Here is a 26231-nt window from a genome sequence, read left to right as displayed (position 1 = left end):
AAGCATCGCAATACTGCTCCGTGAAAATCTCCAAGTACGATTTCAGTGAATAACGCACGGGGAGGTTGAGCAGTTGGACTAATTTCCTCTTTAGATCTCGTGCCGATCATCGTGGCACCGGCGTTCTGATGACTAGAATTTGCGAATCCTTCACCCGATGAAGCATGCTGAAAGGTCCTCGGAAAGACACCCAATTTCCAACGAGCCCCTATGTTCACTGGTCATTCTAGATGTTGAGCACGGAAAGTCGGTCGAAGTCGTAATTCATTATTTGGACGGGCGCCACCAGGCGGCCCCGAATGGATCCCTCGGTTGTCCCGGTGCCTATGGATTGCGCAGTCAGGGGACGCATTTCTAATTCTCTTTGAAATCGAGCAACCTGTTGATGTGGACGGTGAACCGTCATCATCATTCCTGTATATCTAATTTGCTTTGTAAGTCTGTAAGTATTCCAATCCGCTTCGGGACTCACACACCTCGGCGGCCGACGCACTCTTCGATCGCAGAGCTCAGCAAGAACATGTGTGCCTGGTTCCGTCATCGCGGCAGTATCGCTGTCAGAGACACGTGGGTAAACTAGTGTCACAATGAGGAACGCAGCATACCTTTGTGCATCTAAACAGAACAGGTATAAACCTGTACAGACGCCATAGATGGTGATATCTGGGGTATGGGCTGGTATGAGGTTCATGAGTGTCGGAAAGAGGGTTCAACGAGTGACCGAGAAAATTTCCCGCGTACTATCGGCCGCCCTGAACGGACTAGTGTACTGCGTATTTGTTCCGATGCCTCTTTCTGAGTCTTGGCTTTCCTATAAGGTTGGCGTCCAGCACAGAGAGATCTCAGGCTTACCTTCTGCCCATACATTGTCCACTCCAGTCCTATACACTTGTCCAGATGTTGTTCATCCCCTTCGTCGTTTCAGTTTTCGCCTCCTTGTCTCTCGTGAGAGCTGCTGAGGTTGGCTCTTCTAATACTCCGCTCGCCGCACTTCACCTTAGCATCATACAGGACGACGCCGCAAGCCCTACTGGCACCCCGGCTGTCGTTACCGCCACCCGCCTTGTGAAGGGTCTCGCCGAAACGTATCCTTTCTTCGTCACGAGCACCCAAATCATTGTCTGGACCCAGACACCCGAAGCCACTCCCGCAGCCTGACGGACGATGCAACTCAATGAAAGGTGAATGATGCATCTCGGACACGTTGTTTATTGATTGACAACTGCAATAGCGAGATGATTATTGTGCTATTCATGGAAGTTGAAGAGTCTTTTGTATTCAGAATTGAAGTTCGAGATGTTGTCGTATCTTTGAGTCTGTGAATGTGACGCATTGGGAAGGCGACTCGCAATCGGTTTGAGGGAAGTATCAATCTGTGAGAATTGCGACGAAATGAGGCAAACTTACCGAGAGTTACCGACCTCGAACTGATTTATCGGCCTGTGGTGTCGTAACTACCAAACCTCAAGGCGGGGTTAGGGCTCCGACCTTCGCATCATTATATTCTGCTCGGCCGCTCATTCGTGCCTTTGGATTTGAATGACTGGAAATGAGTGACATACATCAATGAACAATATTCCTTATTTTGGAGTTCACATCACCATTGCTATACATCTTGTTAGACTGATTCGGTATGAGAGACCCCTCATCATTGTAGACGCTCATTCACTGACGTATGAGTAAACGAAGATCGATATGCGCCAAGAGCGTTTTGGATCACTACAGCGGTTTCTGCAATAGAGCGGGATTCGCTGAGAGAAGTTGCTAGCATCGTGTGATCGTGACCGCAGTATCGGAGAAGATGGTTGACGACGGAAGATCGAACCAACCGGAGCAGTGCTGAGCACAGTTAGCCGGAAGTAATGAATTGATCGCCAAAATCGAGGACTTCAAGCTGTGGACATGAACCTACATGTGCGGTCAGTCAGAATATAGTCTCTAAACAATTTGACTAACTTCAAGATGCTGAGATACATCGTGAGCAATAAAAGATTTGAGGGTGGGATGATCAGAAGCCTTCGGCATGGAGGTACCCGCAACACACATCTGGATATTAGGATTCAAAGGAAGAGTGGGGCTGACGGAGGAGGAATTGTAATGAAAGCCCCGGTTTCGCATAAATAATTCACTCTGTGTCGATGATCACGTCAACGTTCTAACATTTGATGCCTGATGGTGTTTAATAACAATCGTCCTGGGAAGACCTGTCCCACTGGGTCATACGAAGTGGTCAGAATGTGTTCACTTCTGGGAACTAGACAAGACATGCCTTAGAGTCCTGGATGCCCACAGCGGCGTGCGGACCTCGCCCATTTTCAGCATCTATCAAACATGCTACTCTGGAGTATGCTCGCCGGTTCACGCTCGGTGTTGAGGATGCCCGTATGTTACATGGCCGACAATCGTATCATCGAACGTCAAAGGTCCAGCATTAGATGAGACGGCTCCGCAGCGAGGTGGCCGCACTGAATCAATCAGCCATTTGTAGGCACACTGAACAATCAAGGGCAACTATAAATTTGATTTTAGTCATTCATGCCTCGAAGCTTCATGTATTGATCCTGACGGCTGCGGTCAGGCGAGCATCGTGAGACAAAGTGATGAACATACGGAATGGTGCGAGGCGAAGGTGCTCCACCTTGCTGAAACTCGAAGAAAGGTCGCAAGCACCGCCGACGTCGGTCCATACACCACTTGCATGCGTTCATGGAAAGTCCTTCAAACTTCGCCAACTGAGCATACTGGATTGCTCCTGAAGGAGCAGCCGAAAGCGTGGGGTACAACTTGCCCGTATCGTGCGCTGCAAAGGTTGAAGAACAATGACGGGCCGATGTAGTGACTCCTGAGCTTGAGAGATTAAGGTACCTACCAATCTCTAGGTGGTCCGGCGTCCAATGCCTATTCCACAAGGCAGTGTCAGCAACGGCTAGTCTAGCTCCGACTGAGACAGGACTTCTGCGCGAAGTAGGCGTCCCTGTTCACCCCATATGCGGATTGAGAGTTCCGCTCCTCTATCCCCATGCAAAGAACCGATTCTCCCATTACAAGGGCTAGGCCATCTGATGGCAGCCGCGACCCCCGACCTTTGTTTTTGGAAGCTATGCACTCTGAACTACATGCCGAGATCATATATATCCCTGACCCGGGCGGAAGCGAGGAAAGTTCGCGAGCGTCAAGGTGTGGTCATCGGCCTGCTTAGACGCGCGAATTGCACGAAGACAGGAGCGGTCTTACGAAGTGACGCGGCTGAACAAATGGAGCACGAGAGCTGAAACAAATTTTGTGAGAGTCCAGGATCACCTAAGGCGTATTCGCTGGTGCAAATCAAGCACTATAGGCATGATCCGATATCGAAAAAGCTGTAAGGTAGATCAGATAGACAAGACGGTTAGGACGAGTAACTCCGAACGTCATACATCTATTCGGCTCACTCGGCGCATGTGCGCAATCCGACTCCACAAAGTCTAGTCAAAAGAAAACGTGTTACCAAACCATTCAGACCTTCTACGAACGAATGTGACGCACCTTGACCAGCGGGACATTTACGAAGGGTGCACAGCGTACCAGTACCAGGAAATCAGATCCTTGGCATGCTACACACACAGTTTTTGAACGATGCAGAGCGTAACATTGTCCATGGCAGGAGCACACGATGTCACGATATGAGATCAGAGAATATCTTGACAATGCATACACTGGAAATATTCCAAAAATCGATTTCCTCACGTGCAGACCATGAGCATACGATCGGGCATCGGGCATAGGACGGGGATGTGAAACGAAGGTATAAGCAGGAAAAACGGCCAGCGTCGAAGCTTGATCAGTTGGACGAGGAGATAGAAGCAGCTCTAATGGGCCCCTGCATGCTGCTGACCCATCCTGACAGATCGCAGCTCCTTCATTGAGGCATGCGAAAAGGTAGGTGAATCACGATTGAACAAGCCTCTTTGGAAGCCGAAAACCAATGAGAAATTCTGATATAGACGTTGGTCTGAAGTGTGACGCCATTCGCGTGTTGAACACAAAATGATTGCACACCTATGTCAACCTCGACACCAGCACTCCCTAACACTATTCCCAAACGCCAATTGGCACACGAATCGTTAAAGAAGAAACCCCGCGGATGTAGACAAGATGGATCGAAGTCTGAACACGAAGAAAGAAAATTTACATTCCCAGCGTACAAAGCCTCTAGGGTATTTAGTAGAAATTATGTGGAAAGATCTCGAAAAGGTCAAAGGATTTCCCAGGATCCGTGGCAACTAGGCCAGGCAGAAGAAACCTGACCACTTTGGATTGATCCCGTACTGTACAACATCCTCAATCTTGTCATGTAGCAACTCAACACTACCGAAATAAACATACAAAGGGAACTATGCTCGTTCAAACCATGATTCACTCGTATACTACCCCTTGGCCGGCCCCTTCACATCATACCCAACTCCAAACGAAGACACCGTATCCCCCTCGAAACAAAACTTATACACCGGTTTGTACAGATCATTCACACAGAGATGTTCGCTACCATGTGTCCCCCAACTTCCCTTCTCTCTGTGGTCTATGAACCAAGTCTTATCCGTGTTCGATGGCGGAACATCCGTCGTGATATCATGGAACCAATCTTCGATCACCCCATTCTCTGGAGGGCCCGAAGCTGCCCCTGACTTGACCCGCCAAACCGAAATTCGATCCGAGGAGGGTCGATACCTGTAAACGTACTTCATCTGCGCCTCAAACGCCATACCCGAACTAGAGGTGAAAGTGCCTTGCTCATGGTACAAGTATTCCATCGTGTCATGTTCTGATGGATCTGGAGAAGGCAAAGCGCTTGGTGGTCGGGGTAGAACGTGACAACGCCTTCATACGCCCCGTTCATGTTATGCGGCCCCTGTGTATCGTGGAAAATTTTGCGATGCAGCTTCCAGCGACCTAACCAAGAGCGGAAGACGGCCGTCAATGATACCGTCATCTCCCAGCTTCAAGGCATCGAGTATGCCCATAGGAAACAGAAGCGGAGGAACCTACCTTGCTATTAGGTTTCAGAACAGTCGAGGTCGAGATAGTATCTTCCTCGACTTCCAGATGCGTCGTTCGAAGAGTTTCTTCTGGCATACTCACTCCGAATTTGTTAGGTTGGAACGAAAGATTGCTGACTAGATCGGATTCGAAGATCCGTGGTCGCGTTGGAGACACGCAGTAGATGGAAGCAGAGGAACTGGGGGGGAGATGATCTGCGTCCCCGCAGTGCGCGTAGGCCTGGGCCGAGCTTGAGTTTCGCAACTTCAAAGCCTAGAATATTGAGAGCATGAGATCTATGAATGCTCATAGACTTGGGGGAATTACGGTCGAAGGCGAGGGATGACGACCACTCACTGCTGCGAACAAAAGCTGATTGTAAACTGGCTAATGGCCGGAAAGATGTGGTGCTCTGAGCTCAGAATGTAATCTCTGAGAATTGGGCTGCGCAGGGCTGAGCTCGTCGTAGTCGGGGTTGGTTCCAAACCTCTCTCGCGTTTACCCGGCGGTCTGGCAAATACGCGCAGATACGACATGGCCACCGGTCGGCGCGGAGCTTCAACTTGAACGATTGATCTTTCGTTCCAACAGCCAATCCGTGGCCAACTGCTGCGGAAAGTGTCTCGCCATCGCGACATCCACAAGAGGTCAAGAGCGGGCGAACATAACATCAGCTTCCATCTGGCAGGGAGTGAGCCGGGCTGTGCACCTACATTCTCTCTGGGTGGTATCCTGTCACATACCAATTTCTTGTCGAAGCCCAGATCGAAACACAGTCCAAAGTCTGGAATCAGGTCTGTGAGTTGTCTGAATTATAATTAATCGTCATTGGCTGATGTCAGAACGAAATGGAATCGTCATTAGGTGCCCTCATCTTAACTTTCTTTAGACATGGTCGTCATATTCTGCACGGATGTCACAGATACCCTATAATTTTAGACACCCCCTCGTTATCTGCTCCAATTCCCTGATTCCACCCCTATTCCGTGATTGTAGTAGTTCCGATCTTCGTCTCATACCTATCCTTGCTTGATACCTGGACTCGTCGTCCGTCCTACCGTCTACCGCGAATCGCTCTCTGAACCCCCACCATGGTGGACTCACTACGGCGGGTCGCGATCATAGGTATCTACCATTTACCAATTTAAACGTATTTATCCCCACTCGTGTCATCCTACAGGCGGTGGCGCAGCGGGTCTCGCAGCTTACCGGCACGTCGTTCGCCACGAAATCTTGAGGCCGACGCTCTTCGAGTGTTTACAGGCTCTAGGCGGATTGTGGACACCCGACCATCCATATCACAGGCCACTCATGAGAACTAACATATCGTGACACGCATGCATGTACTCTGACGTTGCGTGGCCCGTTGAAGGAGCTGTGCCCGACCATCGAATGGATGTCTTTGCTCACTCGGGAGAGCTGGGAAACTATCTTCGCGTATACGCGAAGCGGTACGTGCACGACGAAGACGTGAGGACTTGAACGAGAGTTACCCGTGTCGATTTCCATGACAATAAATGGCGAGTCCAGAGCTGCTCTGTCCAAGGACACGAAAAGGAGGAGGACTTCGAGTATCTCATCGTCGCCACAGGTTTCTTCTCAACGCCACCGCTCCCCGGTCTCACTGACACTTGCATTCCTACCCTCCACGCCGCAAACTTTAAAGACCCCGGTGTCTGCAAGGGCAAGGCAGTCGCGGTGGTAGGCGCATCCCTGTCTGCCATCGAAATTGCGGCCGCGCTTGCGCCGTTCGCTGCGACCGTTCACCACATAGCAACGAAGCCGTTCTACTCGTTACCACCCTATCTCCCTGTCTCGTCATTGGATGTCGGAAGGCCGCAGTTCCTACCCATGGACCTCATCTTCTACCGTCGCTCAACCAGGTCCGACATGGACGAGCAGATAGGCTCCACTTCGGAAACGAACAGGGAGAAACACGACATGGCTATTTAATATCGCCCCAGCGGATGGACCCTATTGATACATGTTCCGTGGAATCCTGTTACACAGACTTCCCACCAGTGCGAGCAGCGCAAACAGTCAATAACGGTCGAAGCCCGAGTGGGACCCTAACCCCGCCGACCCCCTGTTGCTGACAAACTTTTCTCGCCGCGACGCCGCCCCTTGCCTCGTGAGATGCTTTGTTCAAGAATATCGAGAACGGACCCAGACGCTGGAGACGATCAGCGAGTCGGGGCCTTGGGGATCAAGGACGTGAGGTTATACATCTGGCTGCGATCTCTCTTTTTGTGTGTGTTGATATTGGGCCTGATAGGCAGATGTGGGTGCGTCTAATTCGTAGAATGATTTCGGAGACGTGAAGCGCGAGCGTGGTTGCATTTCGCCACGAATCCGTCGAACCTGTTTTTGGAGCCAGTCCCTTCTACATATTACTGACCACGCCTAGGACAAATCTGGACGCATGCTCGTGCGGGACGTGCGCTGATGAGCCACGTGGCTCGGATATCTTTACAACCCTCGTTCGCCCATAGTCCACAGCGTGCGTATGGTAGGTCATTTAGGTCACCACAGCTGTAAATATATTTATCGTAACATGCTTTTATACAGATGCTCGAGGTTAGAAAGCAAGTGCTAGAACATATTTTGGTAGACACACTTCGCCGCCCTCTTATCTCCCCGTATCACAGTCACTTCTCGTACGAGATGCACAGCAACAAAGCTTGTGTGCGCACCGCCAATCTCCATGGGGTCCCAGCTCTTTTGAAAGTGCTGCGCCGAGCCTTTATCAATGGCCCCATGATCAACTTAGAAGAGGTCTGTGATGACCGTTTTCTGTTGTTTCACTTGGATCTTGCTCAATTTGCTGGTAGCCTCTCTCATATAACGCCGACACGCCTGGACGGCCTTATCTTGAAGACTTCCAACACATGGTGTTGAGCGCAGCGATGTACTTTGGAGGACGAATCACGGTTGTTGTGATCCCAAAGTTGCCAGACGACGATACGACAGTCTCTAAAGACGAAATCGCAGTGTCTGCCATTTGGATGCCCTCACATCCGAATTGGGCTCGGCCACCCTTTGACTCTTTTGCGCACAGGGCTTCTGAGGCTATTGTGGAGATTAGGATGGACGGGAGCCCGGGTGCGCCGGATCTTGCTTTTCAGCGCGTCAATCTGAGAGCTCTCTGCTCTTCACTCTATTCCGCGATGGTGAGTGAAATTGTGCCTTCATTTTTGAGACATTTTTGATGGAAAGATTCTGGCAATCAAAGGCATCATTTTCTATCTCTGTCTCTTGCGTACGTTTTCCAAGGGGCACGATTCAATCATACTGGCCGTAGTCCTAACAATAACTTCTGCCTCATAAATATAGCTCTCAGCTTGGGGGCTGTCCTCACCCTGCTTCTAGCTCCGGTGCGTCTTGGAACGAAATATATCTGATATATGTTCTGATTTCATGGAACAGACGGAGATGTTAGACTTCCTTGGCATGTTTGTGAGCCTTACTTCTACTTCCTTATCGGTGCTCAATCTACGATAGATTCCTTCGCACAATTCATAGCATTCTATGTTGCCGCTTGCTCCTCCGCATCCGTACCTCGGTGGCCGACCACAGAACTCGATACTCCACCCATGTCGACCACCTTCATACATCACACGTCTCGCAAGGCATGGTATTCGAGGCGGGCGTAATCAACAGTCAACGTACGGACACGGAGGGGGACATCAGCATGGATGAGCTCCACCATTCGACCCATATCGCAAATCACGGACAGGTTGAGGTCGTGACAAGAGTATAATTGACCTGTAGTGCAACCATTTCACTTGGTTTAACGCACTTTTTATATGTCAGTTCAGAATTATCTGTTCCCGATATCGATGAGCTGCTCTATCCAAACTTTTCCTAATATCTGTTCAGACTACGAGAAAAGACAAGTTCCAGCTTCTGTTCCCCATAAGTCCTATTACCAACATCAATTTCATCATCACTATCGCTCGTACACAGCAATGATCATCAATTCGGATAAAGTGTTTTCAAATAGCACCTTTCGATTAGCGACCGACGGGTTTTCCAGCCAATTCAAGAACTTTGAGAGTCGAGACAATAATGTCCGAGATGCTGCACCATATATGTGTGAAGAACTCTGTGCACCAGCGACTCTCTGAACAGTCACCGTTAGAGTTATATGATTTACAAGATGGCGCCACTGACCATTCTCTTGTACATCCACGGAATGCTTCTTCTCTGAGCTGAGATTCTGTTCCTTCCATTGCAGACATCCTAGACAAATCGACCACTTCACTACCCGACCCGTCGAGTTCTTGTCGAACGACATCTCGAGAGTTGAGACTAGATGATTCAGGCTGTGACTTATCTATGACCAGCGGAGATGATTTTTTTTTACGAACGTTGACATAAACGAACAAGAGTAAACTTCAGAAGATTCAGTTGGAAGATCGACAGTAGAGTAAGTGACCGCACACTTACGTCGAACCAATATCATGAAGAATGGTGTATATACCAGGGTCTTATCCATAGTGACAAACTATGTGTGGTGGTCAGTAGTATAAAAACCAGATGTTGGCCGGACATCCCACCGTGATCAGAGTAGCGATAGCGAACATCCTGCGGAAACGATGAACAAGAAATGTGATTGCGAGAGAGTGATTTCAGATACGTTGTGAGGAGAGCTTGCCCACGGTCAATTTGTCAGTCGATGCCATAGGGTTTTAGAGTAGAGGCTTACAAGTATTCAGCGCATATTCAATCAGTAAGTCAATTGCTCTGTTCGTTCTACAGACCGCTTGTTCAGTAAACGTAGTTGCTTGAGAAGGGTCTGATGAGTATACACCTTCCAAAATGTGTGCGCCCTCTACTAAGGTAGTAAATCATTAGACCTGTGATCAACGCATCGCAAGAAATCTCTGAGGAGATCGAAGCACTAGTCCACGGCTAAAATAACAGACGTTAGATTTTCTCAAAAGAGGATTCATCAGACTATCACGGAGCTATATCTACACCAGAACCAGCGAATGTTGTCAGGTTAAAACTGAGAGGCGGAAGTGAGCATAATGGTCAGCGATGAGAAATTAAACCGAGGTGGCGTACGCGGTAACTACGAAGCCTATATGGGAATCAGCACTGGAATTTCGGAACGCTAACGTGTTAAGTCACCCATCGCGCAAGCTACCGGAAATCGTGTTTTGTCAGCCTTAGAGGTTGCGAAGTATCAACTTGATACAAACACAGCTGTCCCAAGCTCAAAATACACTAGAGAAACCATGATTAATTGGCTTTTCCCTGCGGAAACTTTTTTTTTTTGGGGGGGGAGGGACATACAACAATGACCGGAAGTGCAAGGCGCTTCCTGCTTACTAGAAATAGCAATTTTAGCCTCCTTTGCGAGTCATAAAGTAAATTGAGACAGACATACAGCAGTAGACTCGGTATGCGAAAAAACTAGCAGAATTGCATCGTTAGCCATTGCCTGCAAACAAACAAACTGATACCCACAATTGGACACAGCTACTCAGCAAGTGCTGTGAGAAGCGTCAACTCATGATCACCTAGGAGATTGCTAGAACGCTCGAACCCCTATCACGACCTGAATCTGCGCAAATTTAACTATGAGCCGTAGCTAGCGAGGTCAACGCACTAGCATACTCCTGCAATAAAAGTGATTATTATTGTGAGTAAGCTGGAAAGTGTGAGGTACGTTACCACACGTTAGGGACAAGGGCCTGATAATCTCCAAAATTGGTGACCATGTAGTAGTACATGGCATGCGCCAAAAAAATCAGATTGAGGGTATCGAGAACCCTGACGGAGGTGTGTCATGACACTCGTGCAATTTTGAAGGCACACTCACATCAAAACAGCGACCTAAGGGCATATTTTGACTATAAGACAAGATATGGTACATGAAGGTAGAGAGAAAGAAACTGACGAAGAGTTTCACGAAGCGACCATCATACTGGCAATGCTTTGTGTAGTACAAGTACAGCTGTAGGCACGTCACGCCATATATTCTGCAGAGAAAGGATAGCCTCGTCAAATTGACGTGAACAGATAAATATGATGAACTACTTGCGCAGTAGATATGATTACTCCAACGAAAGCAACACCCAACAGGTTATCGAGTGGTATAAGGGAAGGCATGGCTGCATGAGTGCTGAGGACCAGGACGAAGTGAGTTTTATGGGTCAGACATAAGACACATTGATCATCAGAATACTGTTCGAAGAACGCATACCGTGAGTACGATGCATTCAAACAAGGTTGTTGGTGAGAAAACCAATGATGAAATAGATCTGGCAGGTGTCCCATCACATGATGAGACTCAATGTGAGCCTAGTCGTAGGTGTTCAGTTACCCGGATATTACCGTGACGTGTACACACATCAGCCGGAGATGGCCGGTTACAGCCGGAGATATCCGGTTGTCTCAGTACTTTACTCAATCAATTACAAATATAAACTGAATATTCCTGCGGGACACTGCCCCGAGATGTCTAACACCAGATATCACCGTCCGGAGACAGGCTCAGATGATTGGTCATAGTCGTACTCTAAAAGATTTACACGTGGTCAGGATCGAACCCAGCACACTCAGAGTGAGCCCACTTTACTAAATCAACCCTAGCCACTCAGCTACTCCGCCTTGTACAATGTTGCGGTAAATATTAGATGACCTACCCCTACCACCTCCATGACCAATAACATGACACTTATTCGTAGGTTAAATGGCCAGATACCTCTCGCACAACATCCGGTTATATCGTACACCTGCATATGCAAGATGTTCCATGAATATGATAAGTTAAAATATTGTTTACTATACGGGATCGAACCCCAGCCTCGCAGACTAACCCCTCTCACGCACGGCGCGCTAACCATTCCACTATTTCAACATGACATATTATTCTCCATTATCGCTGTTATACCTTTCCGGTTACACTAGTAATGAAAAAAAAATACATTTCATTCACCATTCCCATGTGAGATCATAAATCTCTTTTCCGTCTTCTATAATCAAATGCGGTGTCACAAGTTCATCAGCGACTGGGGCCTCTGATATAGCACGATAGACATTGATCGCGCGCTTGCCCTTTGCGGCTGCGTGTGCCTTCCGTCCCGCGACCACTTCCTTCTCGTCAATCGACAATCCAGACGACCCTTCCATAACCTCCACTTCCTCAATCCCCCGTTTTTTCCCAGCCCGCTTATTACCCACCTCTCCTGCCTGTACACCGACACTTTTGTGCTCCACAACCAGACTGTCTTCGCCCACCTTCGCTCCCTCGATCCCATCCGCCAATCGCTGGATCTCTGCACCCAACCCTACGCACCCCGGAGTCCCAGCTAGACGGCCCAAAATAGAATGTTCCCGCTCACTCACCCAAATCTCCTTGTCAATGTTCAAACAGATCTCCCACCTACACTCCTCTCCATTCCATCGGTCCCACCGTTGATCCCGACGCAAACCCATTTCTGCCATGATGCGCCTGTGCTCCGTGAATTTGAAGAACGAATATGGAGCCTTGCACAACACTATTTCTGGCGTAGCATTAGCCTGAAACAATGTCAGCAAACCACTATTGCCCCGATAGCAAGTGAGACTCACGGCTGTCCACATAACGACTCGAACCCAGCGGTCGAGACCGTTGTTTGTGTGCAAGACCCCCCCTCCCTCGTCCTGTGAATCCTCCGCTCCCTCCCCGAAGAAGTCATCCATCGACGGCGCCGGACTCGTCAATGTGTGACCACCCCACTGCAAGCGATGAGCGCGTGCCAACCTCAGACAATGTCCATCACTTACCACCGGGCTACTTCCTCCCTCGGTACCTTCGCTCATCGTAGTACCTTGCGACTGGCTGAATTGCGCCACGGTCTTTTCTCGAGCGCCTCCGCGTCCCGAAATTTTCGCCTCCAAGTCATACCATCGGTCAATAAAATGTATGCATGTGAAACTCCATGTGCACTTACTTCTTTATTGAATGTCCTCTGGAGGACTTTTGCTAGCTTGCCATCACCGCAAATCCTTTCATCATCTGCACGAATTTCTTCGATGCGCGCAACCTGCTCGGCAGGCGGTAGATCTTGAGGCGGGTACCATAGATCGTCGCAAATACGACACTGTATATTTGATCGTGGAAAACACACAAAAAATGATGTCGAACATACTCACTATGGAGATCCACTCTCCCGCATGACCTTGTTTGAAGACGAGTCGCAGAAACACACAGCGTTCCTCCCGACACCTGCGACACTCAACAGGGGTGTTGGGACGACGGGACATTGATCCTTCCTGGCACGCATGTTTGAGACGAGCAGAGTATCGGCTGCGAGAGACGGAGGGAACAGCGCGACTGCGCCTGGGAGTCGCCTGAACACCGGGGGACCGTGTGCGCACCATGCTGCATGGAAAAAAACATCCGCACGTGCCTTTTATACTCGAGCATCGGCGCGCGGACCATGTCTTTGCAGGACCTCAGGCGGGTCCCTCTTTTTACAGGCACATTTCACTCTCTTTCTAAAAACGCACATTGACTTTGCACCAGCTCGGTCTCCAATCCATCCAGGCTCCTTAATCCACCTCCACCTTCGAATACCCGCCCCACCGCTTCCCCAACCTGTCGCAGATGTTAGCTCTCGTTTCAAGAACCCCTTGCCATTGCCCACTTACGGATCTTCGCCCAACAGCCTGCTAGATGGTTGACGATCTCTGCGTGGTCGTCCTTCAACTCCCTGTGGAATCACCGGCGATTGCGTGCTCCCCACTACACTCTCAACCGGGCCAACAAACCGCACACGAGGTGCGCCCGCATGACTCTCCACACCCCCGCCTTCGTCCTCGTCCGATGTGTCTATCCCCATACTGCTGACATCCGCCCTAGCAGCATTGATCGTCCCCACACGCCCGCCAATCTGACCACGCCCACGCCCACGCCCACGCCCACGCCCACGCCCACGCCCACGCCCACGCCCACGCCCACGACCCACATCTCCATCGACCCGCAGCGCCGGCTCGCGCATGCTCGTGTCTTGTCCTCGAGTGACTGCTGATCCCAACTCACCGACGACGCTGGGGTCGTGCAACCCTCCAGACGACTCTGATGCCGTATCATCGCCTTGCACGTTCTCATCAGCAGCGTGCACCCCGGGAAGTGTGTGTGGTAAACTAGAGTGGGCGACCAAGCCGGGCCCGTCTTCATTTTGAGCGGCCACACAGCGTTGTGCCAAAATCTTTAATCCCATCTCAGAGATTACTTGGCCATGGGGCTCTGGCAGGGAACCCATCCCAACCGTCTTCGCGCCGTCTACTGAGTCGCTCGTCTGTGCAGGGCCAGGCTCCATCCAAGGCCTCACTTCAGCAGCACTGCCGTCCACCTCGCCTGGCCAAAAATCTCCCGACTCCCCCTCCGGTGACGCTGCGGCGATCGAGCTGTGCGCCTCGGATGGTGTGCCATTCGAGTGCTCCCCCTCCGGTGACGCTACGGCAATTGAGCTGTTGACCACCGATAGTGCGCCATTCGAGGAGTCCGCCTCAGGTGATGCTGCGGCAATCGACGCGTCCGCCGCAGATGAACCCGCCGCAATAGAAGAGCGCACACCTTCGCTTGGAAGCCCTATCAAAGGTTGTCAGTCATTATCAGCCCGAGACGACCAGCTACTCACGATCATAAATGCTTTCCAGGAATGCCCAAAACAAACTATGCAAACGCTGCCTTGAAACTCCCGATTTGCTCGTGAACGCCCGCTCAAAGTTTTTTGAATCGGCATCCACACCAGTGCATTCGCTGCATCCTTATTAATGACATTGTATGGTCCATCGGGCGTGGGGGACTCACACGTGCGCGTTGATATCACCATTGATGCCGATGCCCCCCATCATCACCATCCCCACCCATCCAGTTTCCTCATACCAATGTTCCATCGTCTTTTTAATTGTCGTGGGCATGTTCTTGGCTTTCCTGAGGTGCACGATTCCGCAAATCGCATGTACTGAGTGACGATCCCAATCCACACGAAAAGTCTCACTCACTTGCCACGTAAGTATTCACTGCGCGGCGCAGAAGCGGCCTCCTTGCGTGTCGAGTTAAGCAGCAATGCCTGTTCCTCCAGCTCCGCGACTTCCTCACCCGTGAGAGTGTCGAATGCTACGGTGACGCGCGTCGACCACTGTCCCACGGATTCTCCAGCCACCGCCTCCGGGCGTTTGGGGTGATCAGCCTTGAACAACGAGCGCGCGGTGTAGTTCCTCACGACGCCTGTGATTACCGGCTGCACCACTACAACAGGGGTGGACTTGCGATTCTCGCTGTGCGCTTTGCACCAGTTGTAAATGCGCTTGAATAGTCATCAGTCAAGCGCGGACACTCGCCCTCTTCGTAAGAACTCACGGTGGAAACCCCTTCCAAACGGCTATCACACTCAGCCTCCGACTCAGCCACTCGTTTGACAAGTAGATGTCGACGATGGGGCCGCTTTTCGGCAGCTTGTCGTACTGCAAACTCCGCGGTGGTTTCGGCCGCGAAAGGTCTGTTGAAAGCCTCTTTGTAGCGTGTGGTGATGAGGCCCGCAACACGCTTCAATGCCCCTTTGCTGGAGTCCTGGAGTATCTCGCGGGCCGTGGGGCTGATGAACACGGTGCGGATGAGTTCCTCTTCGCAGGACAGCCATTTCCTGATAGCCATGGTGGAGGATGAGAGGAAGGTCCTGTTTGCGAGTCGCACACCCAGATTTTATAGGCATGACTCAGACAACTACAGAAAATTTTGTCAGCATCGCTGCCCGGTAGGACGACTCTCCCGCGTTTCCGTATCACTCTTGGGAGATGTTTTGCAATGCTCTCTTGTGATCCAATCTACGCGGCATGTTTCATGGCGAACGAATGCGAAACAGAACTATACAATTTAAGTCCTTGATACACTGTAAATAAGCTGACATGAAATCTTGTGGAGGAGGTAGAAACGCTAATATAGGACGGTTTTGGTGGGGGGAAGCCAATAAGGTCGCATGAGTGGAAATGTCGGGGATCACCCTCGAAGGGAATAGAAACGTCGGCAGTAGTACAATACTACCTCCTTCTCAAGTTCTGCAAACATGTCCTGCCGCTCTTTGCGCTCATCCCACCGTGGGAGACGGGGCTCCTCAATCGGCCAAGCCTCTAGCGCGAACAGCATTCGACCGATGGCTGCCCGCCGCACTCTCCACTCTGGCGAGGTAAGCCAGTCCTGGGAATCCTTCCCTGGTTCTTCCCACACTCTGCACTCGTCGTTCCATATGCTCATGATGTCGAAGTGGCGCGGACGACGGAGCTTGGTCTTGGCCAGATTGTACAAGTCTGGTACCACCTCCTGGTCGAGTGCCAATAGCTCGAGGCGGAACATCGTGACTGATATCTCCCATGTCAATGTCGCCCACAGGCGTTTGTCCACCAAGGCCTGATGGAAATCGATGGGCTTCTTCTCCCACTTGGGCAGAGGGGTGTCGTCAGGCACATATGGGCTAAATTCACCATGCACGCCGAATCGAACGTGTATGTCCACCCGCTCCATAAGTCGCCGGAGCCGACGCCTATCCGTCGTGTTCAATTGCGCCCCGTCGCCCGACCGCGCATCTGCCCGCCCGCGCTTCCCCAGACTGGTGGTACCCTCCGGGGCTTCATGCAAACATGCGATATCCTCGCGAGATGATTGGGGTTGAATCGCCGCATCCTTAGGATAATGTACGGCAAAGTACCGTCCCTCCAGCGCAATACGCCATTGCGCGGCTGTCATCAACACTGGTGCCTGGTCCACATTGGCATAAGCCTTAAACAGGCACCATTCCCGTATGCGCAGCCAGTTCTGGACCTTCTGGGCATGCGCGTCGCCTTCGGCAAAGAACAGATGCAAGGGAGGGAGTATGTACGTGAGGGCTCGCTTCGAATCCGGTTTGGCCAGTGCGGGTGCCGCGTCCAGAATGACGTTCCATGGACTCGCTACTTCACACATCCAATGCGGGCGGTTGCCCGGCGGACGTGTGGCTTGAGGGGCTCGCCGGTGCCCTTTTCGGGGGCCCTTTCTCTTCTTTCGGGAGTCTACATCGGGCTGTCAGATCGGGCCATCGGAAAATCCATATGAGGGCATATGACGCACCACTTGGAGAGCCCCCGGCCACATGGTCATCTGGTAGGCACATGGTCAGTCTCGATTGTTATCACCCACAAATGACCCACGGACCTCGCTGGATCTCAGCCATCCCAGCCTCCGTATCTTCTTCTATCATGTGATCCTCTAGTCCTTGACGATCGACCTCAAGAACAGGAACGGCGCGTCGAACGGTTGGCTTGCCTGTGAGGCTGTATCGGCGAAGCATGTCCCCGAAACCCTGTAAACTTTCATCGAGAATCTTGGCCTCAATGAAGTCCGGTGCAACCAACTGGCGACCACGATGAGACATCACCGTCTCCGAGCTGAAATGGATGATCGGCAAGATCGGCTCATGAACACGAATAATGGTCGTCCGTGTCGTGAGGGTGTGCAAAGGGCGCACCCACCACACTGGCACTCCACACCGGTGCATGGTGTTATGATCACGTTCTATCGGGCCTACACGGCGGTCTATACCGATACGATCATCACAAATATCACGCGGCCTCACAGGTTGAGGCGTACACCAAGGTACAGATATTAACCTTGGTCATCCACTCCCAATGGATCATCAATCATTGGTCGAGTATCACGGGCCTTGTATTAGCGGGCATGGAACGCCGCCTTATAAATTACTCACACGCAGGGCATGAACCTCCTAGTCTCTCCTGGCCGGAAGGAGACCAACGGAGAAGCACAAGAGTAGTCGTTATTGAGAGAGACGACTTAGAGAATACCTACAGATACATATTCGGTATTCTCACGCCCTACTTCCTAAAGTAGTATAAAAGGCCCATAGAATAGGCTGAGGATCTTCAGTCTATTCTCTTCGTTCACTGTGGTCTTCCTACCACAGTACTTCGTTCCCCTGTATCTTCACATACAGGAATCTTCGTTCTGGTACTGTCTTCCTACAGTACTTTCTATTGCTACTCTGCAATACACTCCAGGCTCCTGTGCTACACGTACAGTCGAGACCACCGTTCCACACATCCTCCACGAGTGACCTAGGGAAGAACCTCCTACTCTTGGGGTTACCGACGAGCAGTCGTAACACTAGAATAGACTCTTCTGCCCCTACCTTGCTCGCACTAGCTTGCTGCCACACTCTCTCTCATAACCTTGCTCAGTGGGGATATAGACCCCCATTGAGAGAGCGTTACTGCACACACTCTGGAGCAAGACCTAGGCCAGGAATACCCACCCGGCACTAGACTTATCAATAACCAACTCCGTCACAACAATCGCCCTATCCGGCGCGAAGGGGACTTCTGGGTCTACGAAGACAACAACGGAACTGCCCCTCCGAATTACGATAACTGCTCATACCGAAACGGGCGTTATTACTTCACACTTGAAGACGGAACAGTAGAAGAGGATATTTGGAACGAAACAGAAGCTCAGTGGGAACTAGCCCCACAATACAGGGAACCGGCGCCGGTAATCCCCGAAGACTCGGAGCAAGAGGAAACAACCTCGCAATCAGACTCCGACTCACCAGACCAAACACCGATCAACACCCGAAACGAACCACTCGCCGAAATGTCGGGACAAGCTTCGACTTCTACAAACACCCCTTCCGCGACAGTACAACCCGGAAGAGGAAAAGTCAAACTCCCAGACAATTACACAGGCGACCGCATTGAATCCCAGAAATTCATGCTCCAATGCCTCCTTCTTTTCGCAGCAGAATCCGATCGGTACAAGACCGATCAAGACAAGATATCCCTTGTGCTCTCATGCATGAGATACGGCACGGCAGGAGCTTGGGCGGAGAACTTCCTCCTCAAATCAGTAGGAGCAGACCCACCTACCGATCTAGGCACCTGGAAGGACTTTTTAGCCAAATTCAAATTACAGTTCAGGGAGACGGGCAAAACCGACAAAGCGCGAAGCGCACTCATGGCCTTCTCCCAAGGACGAATGACGGTTGATGAATACTCCAACCAATTCATTCTCATTGCCGCCGATGCCGACATCTCCGATAAAGAGCAGGTCCCTTACTTCCAACGCGGGTTAGACCCGCGCGTCATGGACAAAATATATGACAAGGAAGTTCAGCCAAAGGATACTATTCAGGACTGGATCAATACAGCCTGCGAAATAGATGGACGACTGCGAGCCAGAACCGCTCAAAAGGCCATCCTCGCCAACTCCACCTCCTTTCGAAGCGATTATCTGAATCGTTTCCATAACCAAATCTCTCCCCGTTACAATTCCACAAACGCCCCTCGAAAAATGAATAACCAGGTGGTAGACATGGACATCGACGCCACCAGGAAGCGTAATGCCGAAAGTCAAAAGAGAAAGTTTGACGGCAAGCAACCAAAATGTTATAACTGCGGGCGCAGGGGACATTATAGCGCTGACTGCCGATCCGCTCGTAGAGGCGTTCCACCAGTTCGAGGAAACTCGAAAAGACGCTTGGGTACGACAGGGAGAGGAAACCGCGCGGTTGATTTGGAGGGAGAAGACGACGCACCCGCTATGGGAAACCAAGCGGGAATATATCGAGGAATGGAGACAGAGGATGTTCATCGCAACAACCAGCGGGTACCACAACCTGGTCCTTCGATGGAACATCCTCACTCTACCCCATCCGGACGACCCCAGACGAACCATGGGCAGCGCGCTATGCTACCTAACGGACGACGGGGAGACGGAGGCGTCAGTCATTCTGCTCGAATCGGAGCAGTACTCGGAGAATTAGGGGAAGATGAAGCAAGAGAAGTAATCTTGGGACACGCGGAGCGTTTTTCCTGACCTCTCCCTCACCAGCGAAGGAGAGAGGTCAAGGACGACCCGAGTTTGATGCCCGCACTTGTATTCGTATCGGAGCAATGAACGACCGTATCATCACCCCCATACGCCTGAACGTGAAAGTATCAAACAGGAGTCAAAACGCTGGAGCAAAGGCAACCATCGACTCGGCATGCGAAGGGGTTATAGTAAACGAAACTTGGGTCAAAAGACATCGTTTCCCCACCTACACACTCAACAACCCCATTCGCGTCCGGAATGTCGATGACACCATCAATAAAGCAGGTCTCATCCGATCCGCCTTGGACGTGAACCTCACCATTCGGGACATCAGTGGACGAACGCATACTGAGCGCGTCCAGATGTTTATCTCCAATCTAGGGAAAGACGACCTTATCCTGGGAACAGATTGGCTGAAATACCACGATCCCTCCATCGAATGGAGGCGACGTGAAGTGCACTTTGATCGGTGCCCCCAGAAATGCCAGCAACCATATGGGTTCACCAGGGCAAGGGAAGAACCGCCATACAGTAGGCGGTTATCAGACGTGGAGCCACGGCACAAACCACGCATCAATGAGCGCGAAAAACAGCGCCTAGAACATCTCCGAAGACTATCGGAAGATGTAGGACTCCGCGACCATAGCGGAACGTTTGGTGTCCGACTACGAGCATACCTCAAAAGGAAATGGCTCCTAAAGGACATAAGGAAATACGCAGAAGAGAAACGAAAGGCGCAAGACAAGCCATCTCTTTCACCAAACGAGGGAGAACCTGATCTCCCAGACAAACCCTCAGGAAAACAGGCCACCCGGGACCCAGTTATTCGGAAACTGGCCCCCGAACCGTCAGGATTTGCCAGCTTCGACCAAGACCTGGAAGACGAAATCATCGTCACCAATCTAAAGGAAAGAGTTCCCAAGGCGCATCACGAATTTTTGGACATCTTCAGCGAACGAAAGTCGCAGCGACTCCCAGAACACACTTACTGGGATCATGCCATTGACTTAAAACCAACCTTCAAACCTCAAGTGCCCAAAATCTACGCCCTGAGCCCAGAAAAACACGATGAATTAGGAAAATTCATCAAGGAACATCTGGAAAGAGGAACTATCCGTCGATCCACCTCGCAAACAGCAGCCCCATTTTTCTTTATAGGAAAAAAAGATGGAAAACTACGCCCGGTACAGGACTATCGCCATTTGAATTCACACACCATCCCGAATGTGTGCCCCCTTCCACTAATCCAAGAACTACTGGACGTGATAAAAGGGGCCATCATTTTTAGCAAATTGGATGTGCGATGGGGATACAACAATATACGCATCAAAGAGGGAGATGAGTGGAAGGCGAGTTTCATCACCCCGTTAGGTTCTTACGAACCAACGGTGATGTTCTTCGGCCTAACCAACTCGCCAGCCACCTTCCAAGCTATGATGAACATGATCTTCAGGGAGCTCATCACAGCCCGGAAGATAACCGTATATATGGACGACATCCTCGTCTTCTCCAAAACCACGGCGGAACATGTTAAAATCCTAAACCAAGTTTTCCAAATCCTACGCGACAACGATCTATATTTGAAACCCGAAAAATGTGAGTTTTACAAGGAAAAGCTCCAATATCTGGGATATACAATTTCAAAAGACCATGTCGCCATGGAGGACTCAAAGGTGGACGCAATAAAAGATTGGCCAATCCCACGCACAGTCCGCGACATTCGCTCCTTCTTGGGCCTAGGGAATTTTTACAGGCGCTTCATTGACAAATTCTCACTCATCGCGCGCCCCCTACACGACCTTACCAAAAAGGACGAGAAATGGAACTGGACTGCAAAATGCCAAGAAGCTTTCGAACGGTTAAAGAAAGCTTTTATCAGTAAACCCGTCTTGAACTATCCAGATCCCATGCACCCATATCGATTAGTAACGGACGCATCACTAATCGCCTATGGAGCTACCCTTCTACAAGAAGGAAAAGATGGCGACTGGCACCCAGTCGCTTTCCTCTCTGGATCATTTTCACCAGCAGAGCGGAATTACGATGTTCACGACCGGGAACTCTTGGCTATAATAAAAGCGTTGGAACACTGGAATCACTACCTCGAAGGAGCACGACATCCCTTCGAGATTTGGACAGATCACAAAAACCTGGAACATTTCCAAACGGCGCGAGACCTATCACGACGACACGCCCGTTGGAGCCTTTATTTGAGCAGATTCGACTTTACACTCAGCTATAAAGCAGGATCAACAAATCACTCCGATGCTCTGTCCAGGCGTCCAGACCTAAGTGAGGGGGTAGAATCTGACAACAAATCTCAAATCTTACTCCCGGCCAAGCTTTTCAACAAATCCGACGAAACATTGGTAGAACCGTCCCCGACACGGCATATAAAATCCACGGAAATCGCCTCCTCAAACCTCATTTCCCTCATCCGAAACTCGAAATCGGAACACGATGCCCTAACGAGGGTAGCCCTCGCAAAACTCTTAAGAGTAGGACCACAAGGGATGAGAGGATTATTGGGACATTGGACATACGAAGACGGAATCACCAGACGCAACGGCCACATATGCGTCCCCAAAGACGACGTCATCCGAAGACTCATCGTCAAAACACATCATGATGCACCCGCGGTAGGACACCCGGGTAGAGCAAAAACATTGGAAATGGTGCAACGACACTACTGGTGGCAAAACATGACTAAATTCGTCCACGAATATGTGGATGGATGTGCCATATGCCAATCTACGAAGAATTTGACACACAGGACACACCCACCTATCCACCCTCTGGAAACCACCAACGTTCCTTGGCGATTCATCTCGACAGATTTCGTCACGGACCTACCCGAAAGCAAAGGTTTCGACTCAATTAACGTGGTAGTGGATCAAGGTCTGTCAAAAGGCATAGTCATCACCCCATGCAAGAAAACGATCACGGCAGAAGAAACAACCGTGCTTTTCCAAAACAACGTCTTCAATCGACATGGACTGCCGACCAAAATAGTATCCGATCGGGGCCCTCAATTTGCGGCCAAATTCACCCGAGAACTCTGGAAACGGCTAGGAATCACCGCCGCTCTCAGCACGGCGTATCATCCCCAAACAGATGGAGAGACGGAACGGGTAAACCAGGAGATCGAGCAATTCCTGAGAACGTTCTGCAACTACCATCAGGACAATTGGGTAGACCTTTTGCCGTTCGCCGAATTCTCACACAACACACGGAAACACTCGGCCACCGGGAGATCCCCTTTCGAAGTGCTATACGGTTTCAACCCCCCCTATTCAGCTGACACGGCGCTGGAGACAAAGGTACCTGCGGTAGCTGAACGCATTAGGACGATCACAGAAGTTCAGGAAGAAGCCGCCGCTAGCTTACAAATAGCCAGCAATTACGCCAAAGACCGGGATCTTCACAGGAAACTTCCCCAATGGGAGGAAGGAGACCAAGTATGGTTAGAAGGAACCCATATCCGGACAACCCATCCTAAGTTCAAGCTCGCCCCTAGGCGATATGGCCCCTTCAAGATACTGGGAAAAGTAGGAACCCTGGCGTACAAGCTCCAAATTCCTCCGCAGTGGAAAATCCACCCGGTGTTCCACGCCGCCGTGCTCACCAAATACAGAGAAACCGAAGCCCACGGAGAAAACTTCGCGCGACCAACACCGGAGGTATTGAACGATGAAGAACATTACGAAGTAGAAATGATCGTGGATTCAAAACGGCAGGGACGGGGAACCAAATACTTGGTCAAATGGATGGGATATCCCGAAGCAGACAACACCTGGGAGCCCTACGCTCTCCTAAAGGGAACAGCGGAAGAAGCCATGAAAGATTTCCATGACCAATACCCAGACAAACCCCGTCCGGGAACAGCCTGAGAGGAGGGACGAAAGATTATAAAAGGAGCGACAAGAGGACTCCAACAAGATCATCTTCTCACCTCTTTTCCCCTCTCAAACACATTCCCCTTTCGAATGCTCCTCCACGACGACCACGATGCTTCGTCACCATCCAGAAACTCCTCCCCCGATGTCGTCCTTATGGTCGCCAATCCAGATGTCGAACGAGTGGAAAGAGGAACAAGTCCTCACCGACCAGATGCTGGACGAATTAATAGAGGAACAAGTCCTCAACAACCAGGATCTACCGGCGTCCTCCTCACCCCTCATCTCAACAACTTCTCCGACGACGACGCCGAAGACTATGGCAAGTTCAAAGAAAGGGAAAGAACCCGAAGACCCTCACCGGAGAGGGCCTCACGAGATGCACCACGGCATGAAAGCTCTGATGACCGAAACCAGTCGAGCCTTGGCCCATTACCAGTGGGAGTTCCACCTCCTAGTGAAGGCACGCGTCCTAGTGGAGTTGCAGGTCCCTCGGGACTTCGAGCAAGAACGGCAGCTCAACTCCCAAGCCATGGAGAAGTTGAACCAATACCAGTTTTATCAGAAACTGCACCTCCGCCAGTACCAACTAGTGGACCGATTCCCAGCTCCATGGGAGGACCTACCCCTCGTACAGATCCTCACACCGGAGAACTGGAGCGACACGCGGACGCGCTCCTCCAGCGGAACACCATCTCCGCGGTAATACAAATGGCCACAGCCATGGCCCTCCAGAGACTCGCTAACTTCTCGGCAGGACAACCCGGGAATGAACATAGCGACGTACCTCGACGACTGGCTAGTGCCAGTCTCCAGATCAGAGCACTCGCCCTCCAAACCGACCCGGACACAGCCTCCTGGTACGCCCACAATGACGGGCGACCCCGAGCCCTCCTCATCCACCCGGACGAGTTCTCCCAATACGTCAACCGAGAGCTCCTTCCAGCTCTCCTCTTCGGAGGAGAACTGGGAAACGTCCAACCAAGCAGGACCGACCCCTTCCGAGTTGTCACTTGGAACGTACCACGTCCCGGAGAACATCCCACGTCTGTACCAAATACAAGGAGGGTTCCGCGTACGGTCGTGGAGCGCCCTCCACCGAGACAACGAGAGGTTCCTACAGCGCATAGCCATACCGCGACTCCCCCCTCTCACCGGATACGAGGTCTTCCCCTATCCCAAGGAAATACCGACGAGGAGGAACCGCCCGTCTATCGAAGAAATGAGGGAAGACGGGGTCGGGGAAGTCAGGCAACCCTCGGACGCGGAACAACTGCTGGCCGGAGTGTTCGACACCGGCCTAGATCGCCTCCTCCTAGTGCTCGATTTCGTACGAACGAAAGAGAGGATAACCGAAGTAGCCGCAGAACTCGCCGCATTGATTCGGAGGCTCGAAGAAATAGCTCTTGGACTAGATCCGAGCTCGACGCATGGGATGCTCTAGACGATCCGGGGAATTACGACGAAGCGGACCCCTACTATCGACCCGACGAAGGGGGCGGGGATTATCAAGGACCTTTTGATTATTAAACGGGCTGATAACGGGGCACAGGAAAAAGAAAGGGGGTAAGGAAGTTGAGGAACTCCTTCCCCTGACAAATTACATCCGAAACGATGTAAAACTACAATCGTCCGCAACGACGTAAAACTAGGATCGTCCCTCAAGACGTTAAACTGTACGACCTCGTCCGAAAGAGACGTTAAACTACCGCGCGTCCGGAATGACGTCTAAACTATCGGACCTGCATGTCTTAAAACTGTGAAAAGACAAGAAGGCAGGGGAAGTACCTGACCATTAGTCCTAGGTTCAAATGATGGTACGAATCAAGGACAACAGCGGGCATAATTCCACGTACGACCTACGGCGGAATCCTTTCACATCCTCGCTGTCAAGGAGTAATCTGACAGATGCATCGAGCGTCCCATTTGGATCCTCAGTTTTACAGGGTTTTTTCCGCATTAGGGAACCCTCTACATGACATATACTCTACTCGTAGGTGTCGACAAGCAGGCCCTTCGCCTTGGTACAGCGAAGTGCCCATACATAACCGGTTGCAAGTCCGAGTCAAGAAATTATGATGCATAACTCGTATCGTGAACCCTCACAGTCAAGGTCTGACTGGTGTTTTGGGACGTCCCACTTTGGATCTCCCGTTTTACAGGATCGTTTCCGCATTAGGGGATCCTACAGCTGGCGCATGAGATGATGTAGAGAGCGGGCCGCCTCTACCTCACAAGTCTTCCTAAATGATGCGAGGCCACAAATTACATCCGGAACGATGTAAAACTACCAAAGGCTTGGTCCGCAATGACTATAAACTACTAGGGTCCGCAATGACGCTAAACTAGTCTTCGTCCGAAACGACGGAAAACTACCATCGTCCGAGATGACGTTAAACTACCATTGACCAAAGGAGCGTGGTTGCATTCTGGCGAAGCGCGGAAGGACTCGCGTCACAGAA

At 50.9% G+C, this 26231-nt stretch overlaps 11 protein-coding genes across 11 annotated transcripts; 5 read left to right on the top strand and 6 right to left on the bottom strand.

Moving 5' to 3' along the window:
• Positions 1–354: 354 nt before the first annotated feature.
• On the bottom strand, positions 355–1194 carry HETIRDRAFT_117358 (uncharacterized protein; the record flags this gene model as incomplete). Its single annotated transcript, XM_009549714.1, has 6 exons — positions 355–379; positions 477–554; positions 606–636; positions 742–811; positions 853–888; positions 997–1194. 6 exons carry the CDS (start codon positions 1192–1194, stop codon positions 355–357), a joined length of 438 nt encoding a protein of 145 aa, XP_009548009.1.
• Positions 1195–2747: 1553 nt separating this feature from the next.
• Positions 2748–3795, top strand: HETIRDRAFT_410297 (uncharacterized protein). Its single transcript, XM_009549712.1, has 5 exons — positions 2748–2800; positions 2870–3359; positions 3432–3464; positions 3526–3593; positions 3695–3795. The coding sequence occupies exon 2, from the start codon at positions 2988–2990 to the stop codon at positions 3270–3272; it is 285 nt and encodes a 94-aa protein (XP_009548007.1). The 5' UTR covers positions 2748–2800; positions 2870–2987; the 3' UTR covers positions 3273–3359; positions 3432–3464; positions 3526–3593; positions 3695–3795.
• On the bottom strand, positions 3297–3762 carry HETIRDRAFT_419162 (uncharacterized protein; the record flags this gene model as incomplete). Its single annotated transcript, XM_009549713.1, has 3 exons — positions 3297–3359; positions 3417–3464; positions 3526–3762. The coding sequence occupies 3 exons, from the start codon at positions 3760–3762 to the stop codon at positions 3297–3299; spliced, it is 348 nt and encodes a 115-aa protein (XP_009548008.1).
• A 2562-nt stretch (positions 3796–6357) lies between the features above and the next one.
• HETIRDRAFT_452626 (uncharacterized protein) lies at positions 6358–6969 on the top strand (the record flags this gene model as incomplete). The annotated part of the gene is made up of 2 exons (XM_009549711.1): positions 6358–6486; positions 6547–6969. The coding sequence occupies 2 exons, from the start codon at positions 6358–6360 to the stop codon at positions 6967–6969; spliced, it is 552 nt and encodes a 183-aa protein (XP_009548006.1).
• A 711-nt stretch (positions 6970–7680) lies between these two features.
• hpox6 (heme peroxidase 6) lies at positions 7681–8669 on the top strand (the record flags this gene model as incomplete). The annotated part of the gene is made up of 4 exons (XM_009549710.1): positions 7681–7791; positions 7848–8186; positions 8357–8390; positions 8443–8669. 4 exons carry the CDS (start codon positions 7681–7683, stop codon positions 8667–8669), a joined length of 711 nt encoding a protein of 236 aa, XP_009548005.1.
• A 546-nt stretch (positions 8670–9215) lies between these two features.
• On the bottom strand, positions 9216–9773 carry HETIRDRAFT_233377 (uncharacterized protein; the record flags this gene model as incomplete). Its single annotated transcript, XM_009549709.1, has 6 exons — positions 9216–9327; positions 9387–9411; positions 9466–9523; positions 9576–9603; positions 9656–9668; positions 9725–9773. Coding segments are annotated over 6 exons (285 nt in total), but the record flags the coding sequence as incomplete, so codon positions are not given.
• Positions 9774–10694: 921 nt separating this feature from the next.
• HETIRDRAFT_322107 (uncharacterized protein) lies at positions 10695–11136 on the bottom strand (the record flags this gene model as incomplete). Its single annotated transcript, XM_009549708.1, has 3 exons — positions 10695–10797; positions 10899–11006; positions 11045–11136. 3 exons carry the CDS (start codon positions 11134–11136, stop codon positions 10695–10697), a joined length of 303 nt encoding a protein of 100 aa, XP_009548003.1.
• Positions 11137–11961: 825 nt separating this feature from the next.
• Positions 11962–15673, bottom strand: HETIRDRAFT_103882 (uncharacterized protein; the record flags this gene model as incomplete). Its single annotated transcript, XM_009549707.1, has 13 exons — positions 11962–12317; positions 12372–12549; positions 12601–12747; positions 12796–12903; positions 12963–13112; positions 13191–13362; positions 13522–13609; positions 13663–13724; positions 13783–14605; positions 14655–14776; positions 14828–14950; positions 15022–15326; positions 15380–15673. 13 exons carry the CDS (start codon positions 15671–15673, stop codon positions 11962–11964), a joined length of 2928 nt encoding a protein of 975 aa, XP_009548002.1.
• A 342-nt stretch (positions 15674–16015) lies between these two features.
• Positions 16016–17546, bottom strand: HETIRDRAFT_322706 (uncharacterized protein; the record flags this gene model as incomplete). The annotated part of the gene is made up of 3 exons (XM_009549706.1): positions 16016–17061; positions 17120–17149; positions 17204–17546. 3 exons carry the CDS (start codon positions 17544–17546, stop codon positions 16016–16018), a joined length of 1419 nt encoding a protein of 472 aa, XP_009548001.1.
• A 1109-nt stretch (positions 17547–18655) lies between these two features.
• HETIRDRAFT_321833 (uncharacterized protein) lies at positions 18656–19876 on the top strand (the record flags this gene model as incomplete). The annotated part of the gene is made up of 1 exon (XM_009549705.1): positions 18656–19876. The coding sequence occupies one exon, from the start codon at positions 18656–18658 to the stop codon at positions 19874–19876; it is 1221 nt and encodes a 406-aa protein (XP_009548000.1).
• Positions 19877–23859: 3983 nt separating this feature from the next.
• Positions 23860–25299, top strand: HETIRDRAFT_322344 (uncharacterized protein; the record flags this gene model as incomplete). Its single annotated transcript, XM_009549704.1, has 1 exon — positions 23860–25299. One exon carries the CDS (start codon positions 23860–23862, stop codon positions 25297–25299), a length of 1440 nt encoding a protein of 479 aa, XP_009547999.1.
• Positions 25300–26231: the final 932 nt, after the last annotated feature.

The sequence above is a fragment of the Heterobasidion irregulare genome (genome assembly GCF_000320585.1).
Source record: "Heterobasidion irregulare TC 32-1 unplaced genomic scaffold scaffold_07, whole genome shotgun sequence".
In the NCBI taxonomy this organism is placed as follows: domain Eukaryota; kingdom Fungi; phylum Basidiomycota; class Agaricomycetes; order Russulales; family Bondarzewiaceae; genus Heterobasidion; species Heterobasidion irregulare.
Note: the sequence above shows the minus strand (reverse complement) of the source record. Positions and strands in the feature narration are given on the sequence as shown.

Coding starts and splice junctions, on each gene's coding strand:
- HETIRDRAFT_410297 (XM_009549712.1), top strand. CDS start 2,988: ATGCGGATTGAGAGTTCCGCTCCTCTATCCCCATGCAAAGAACCGATT.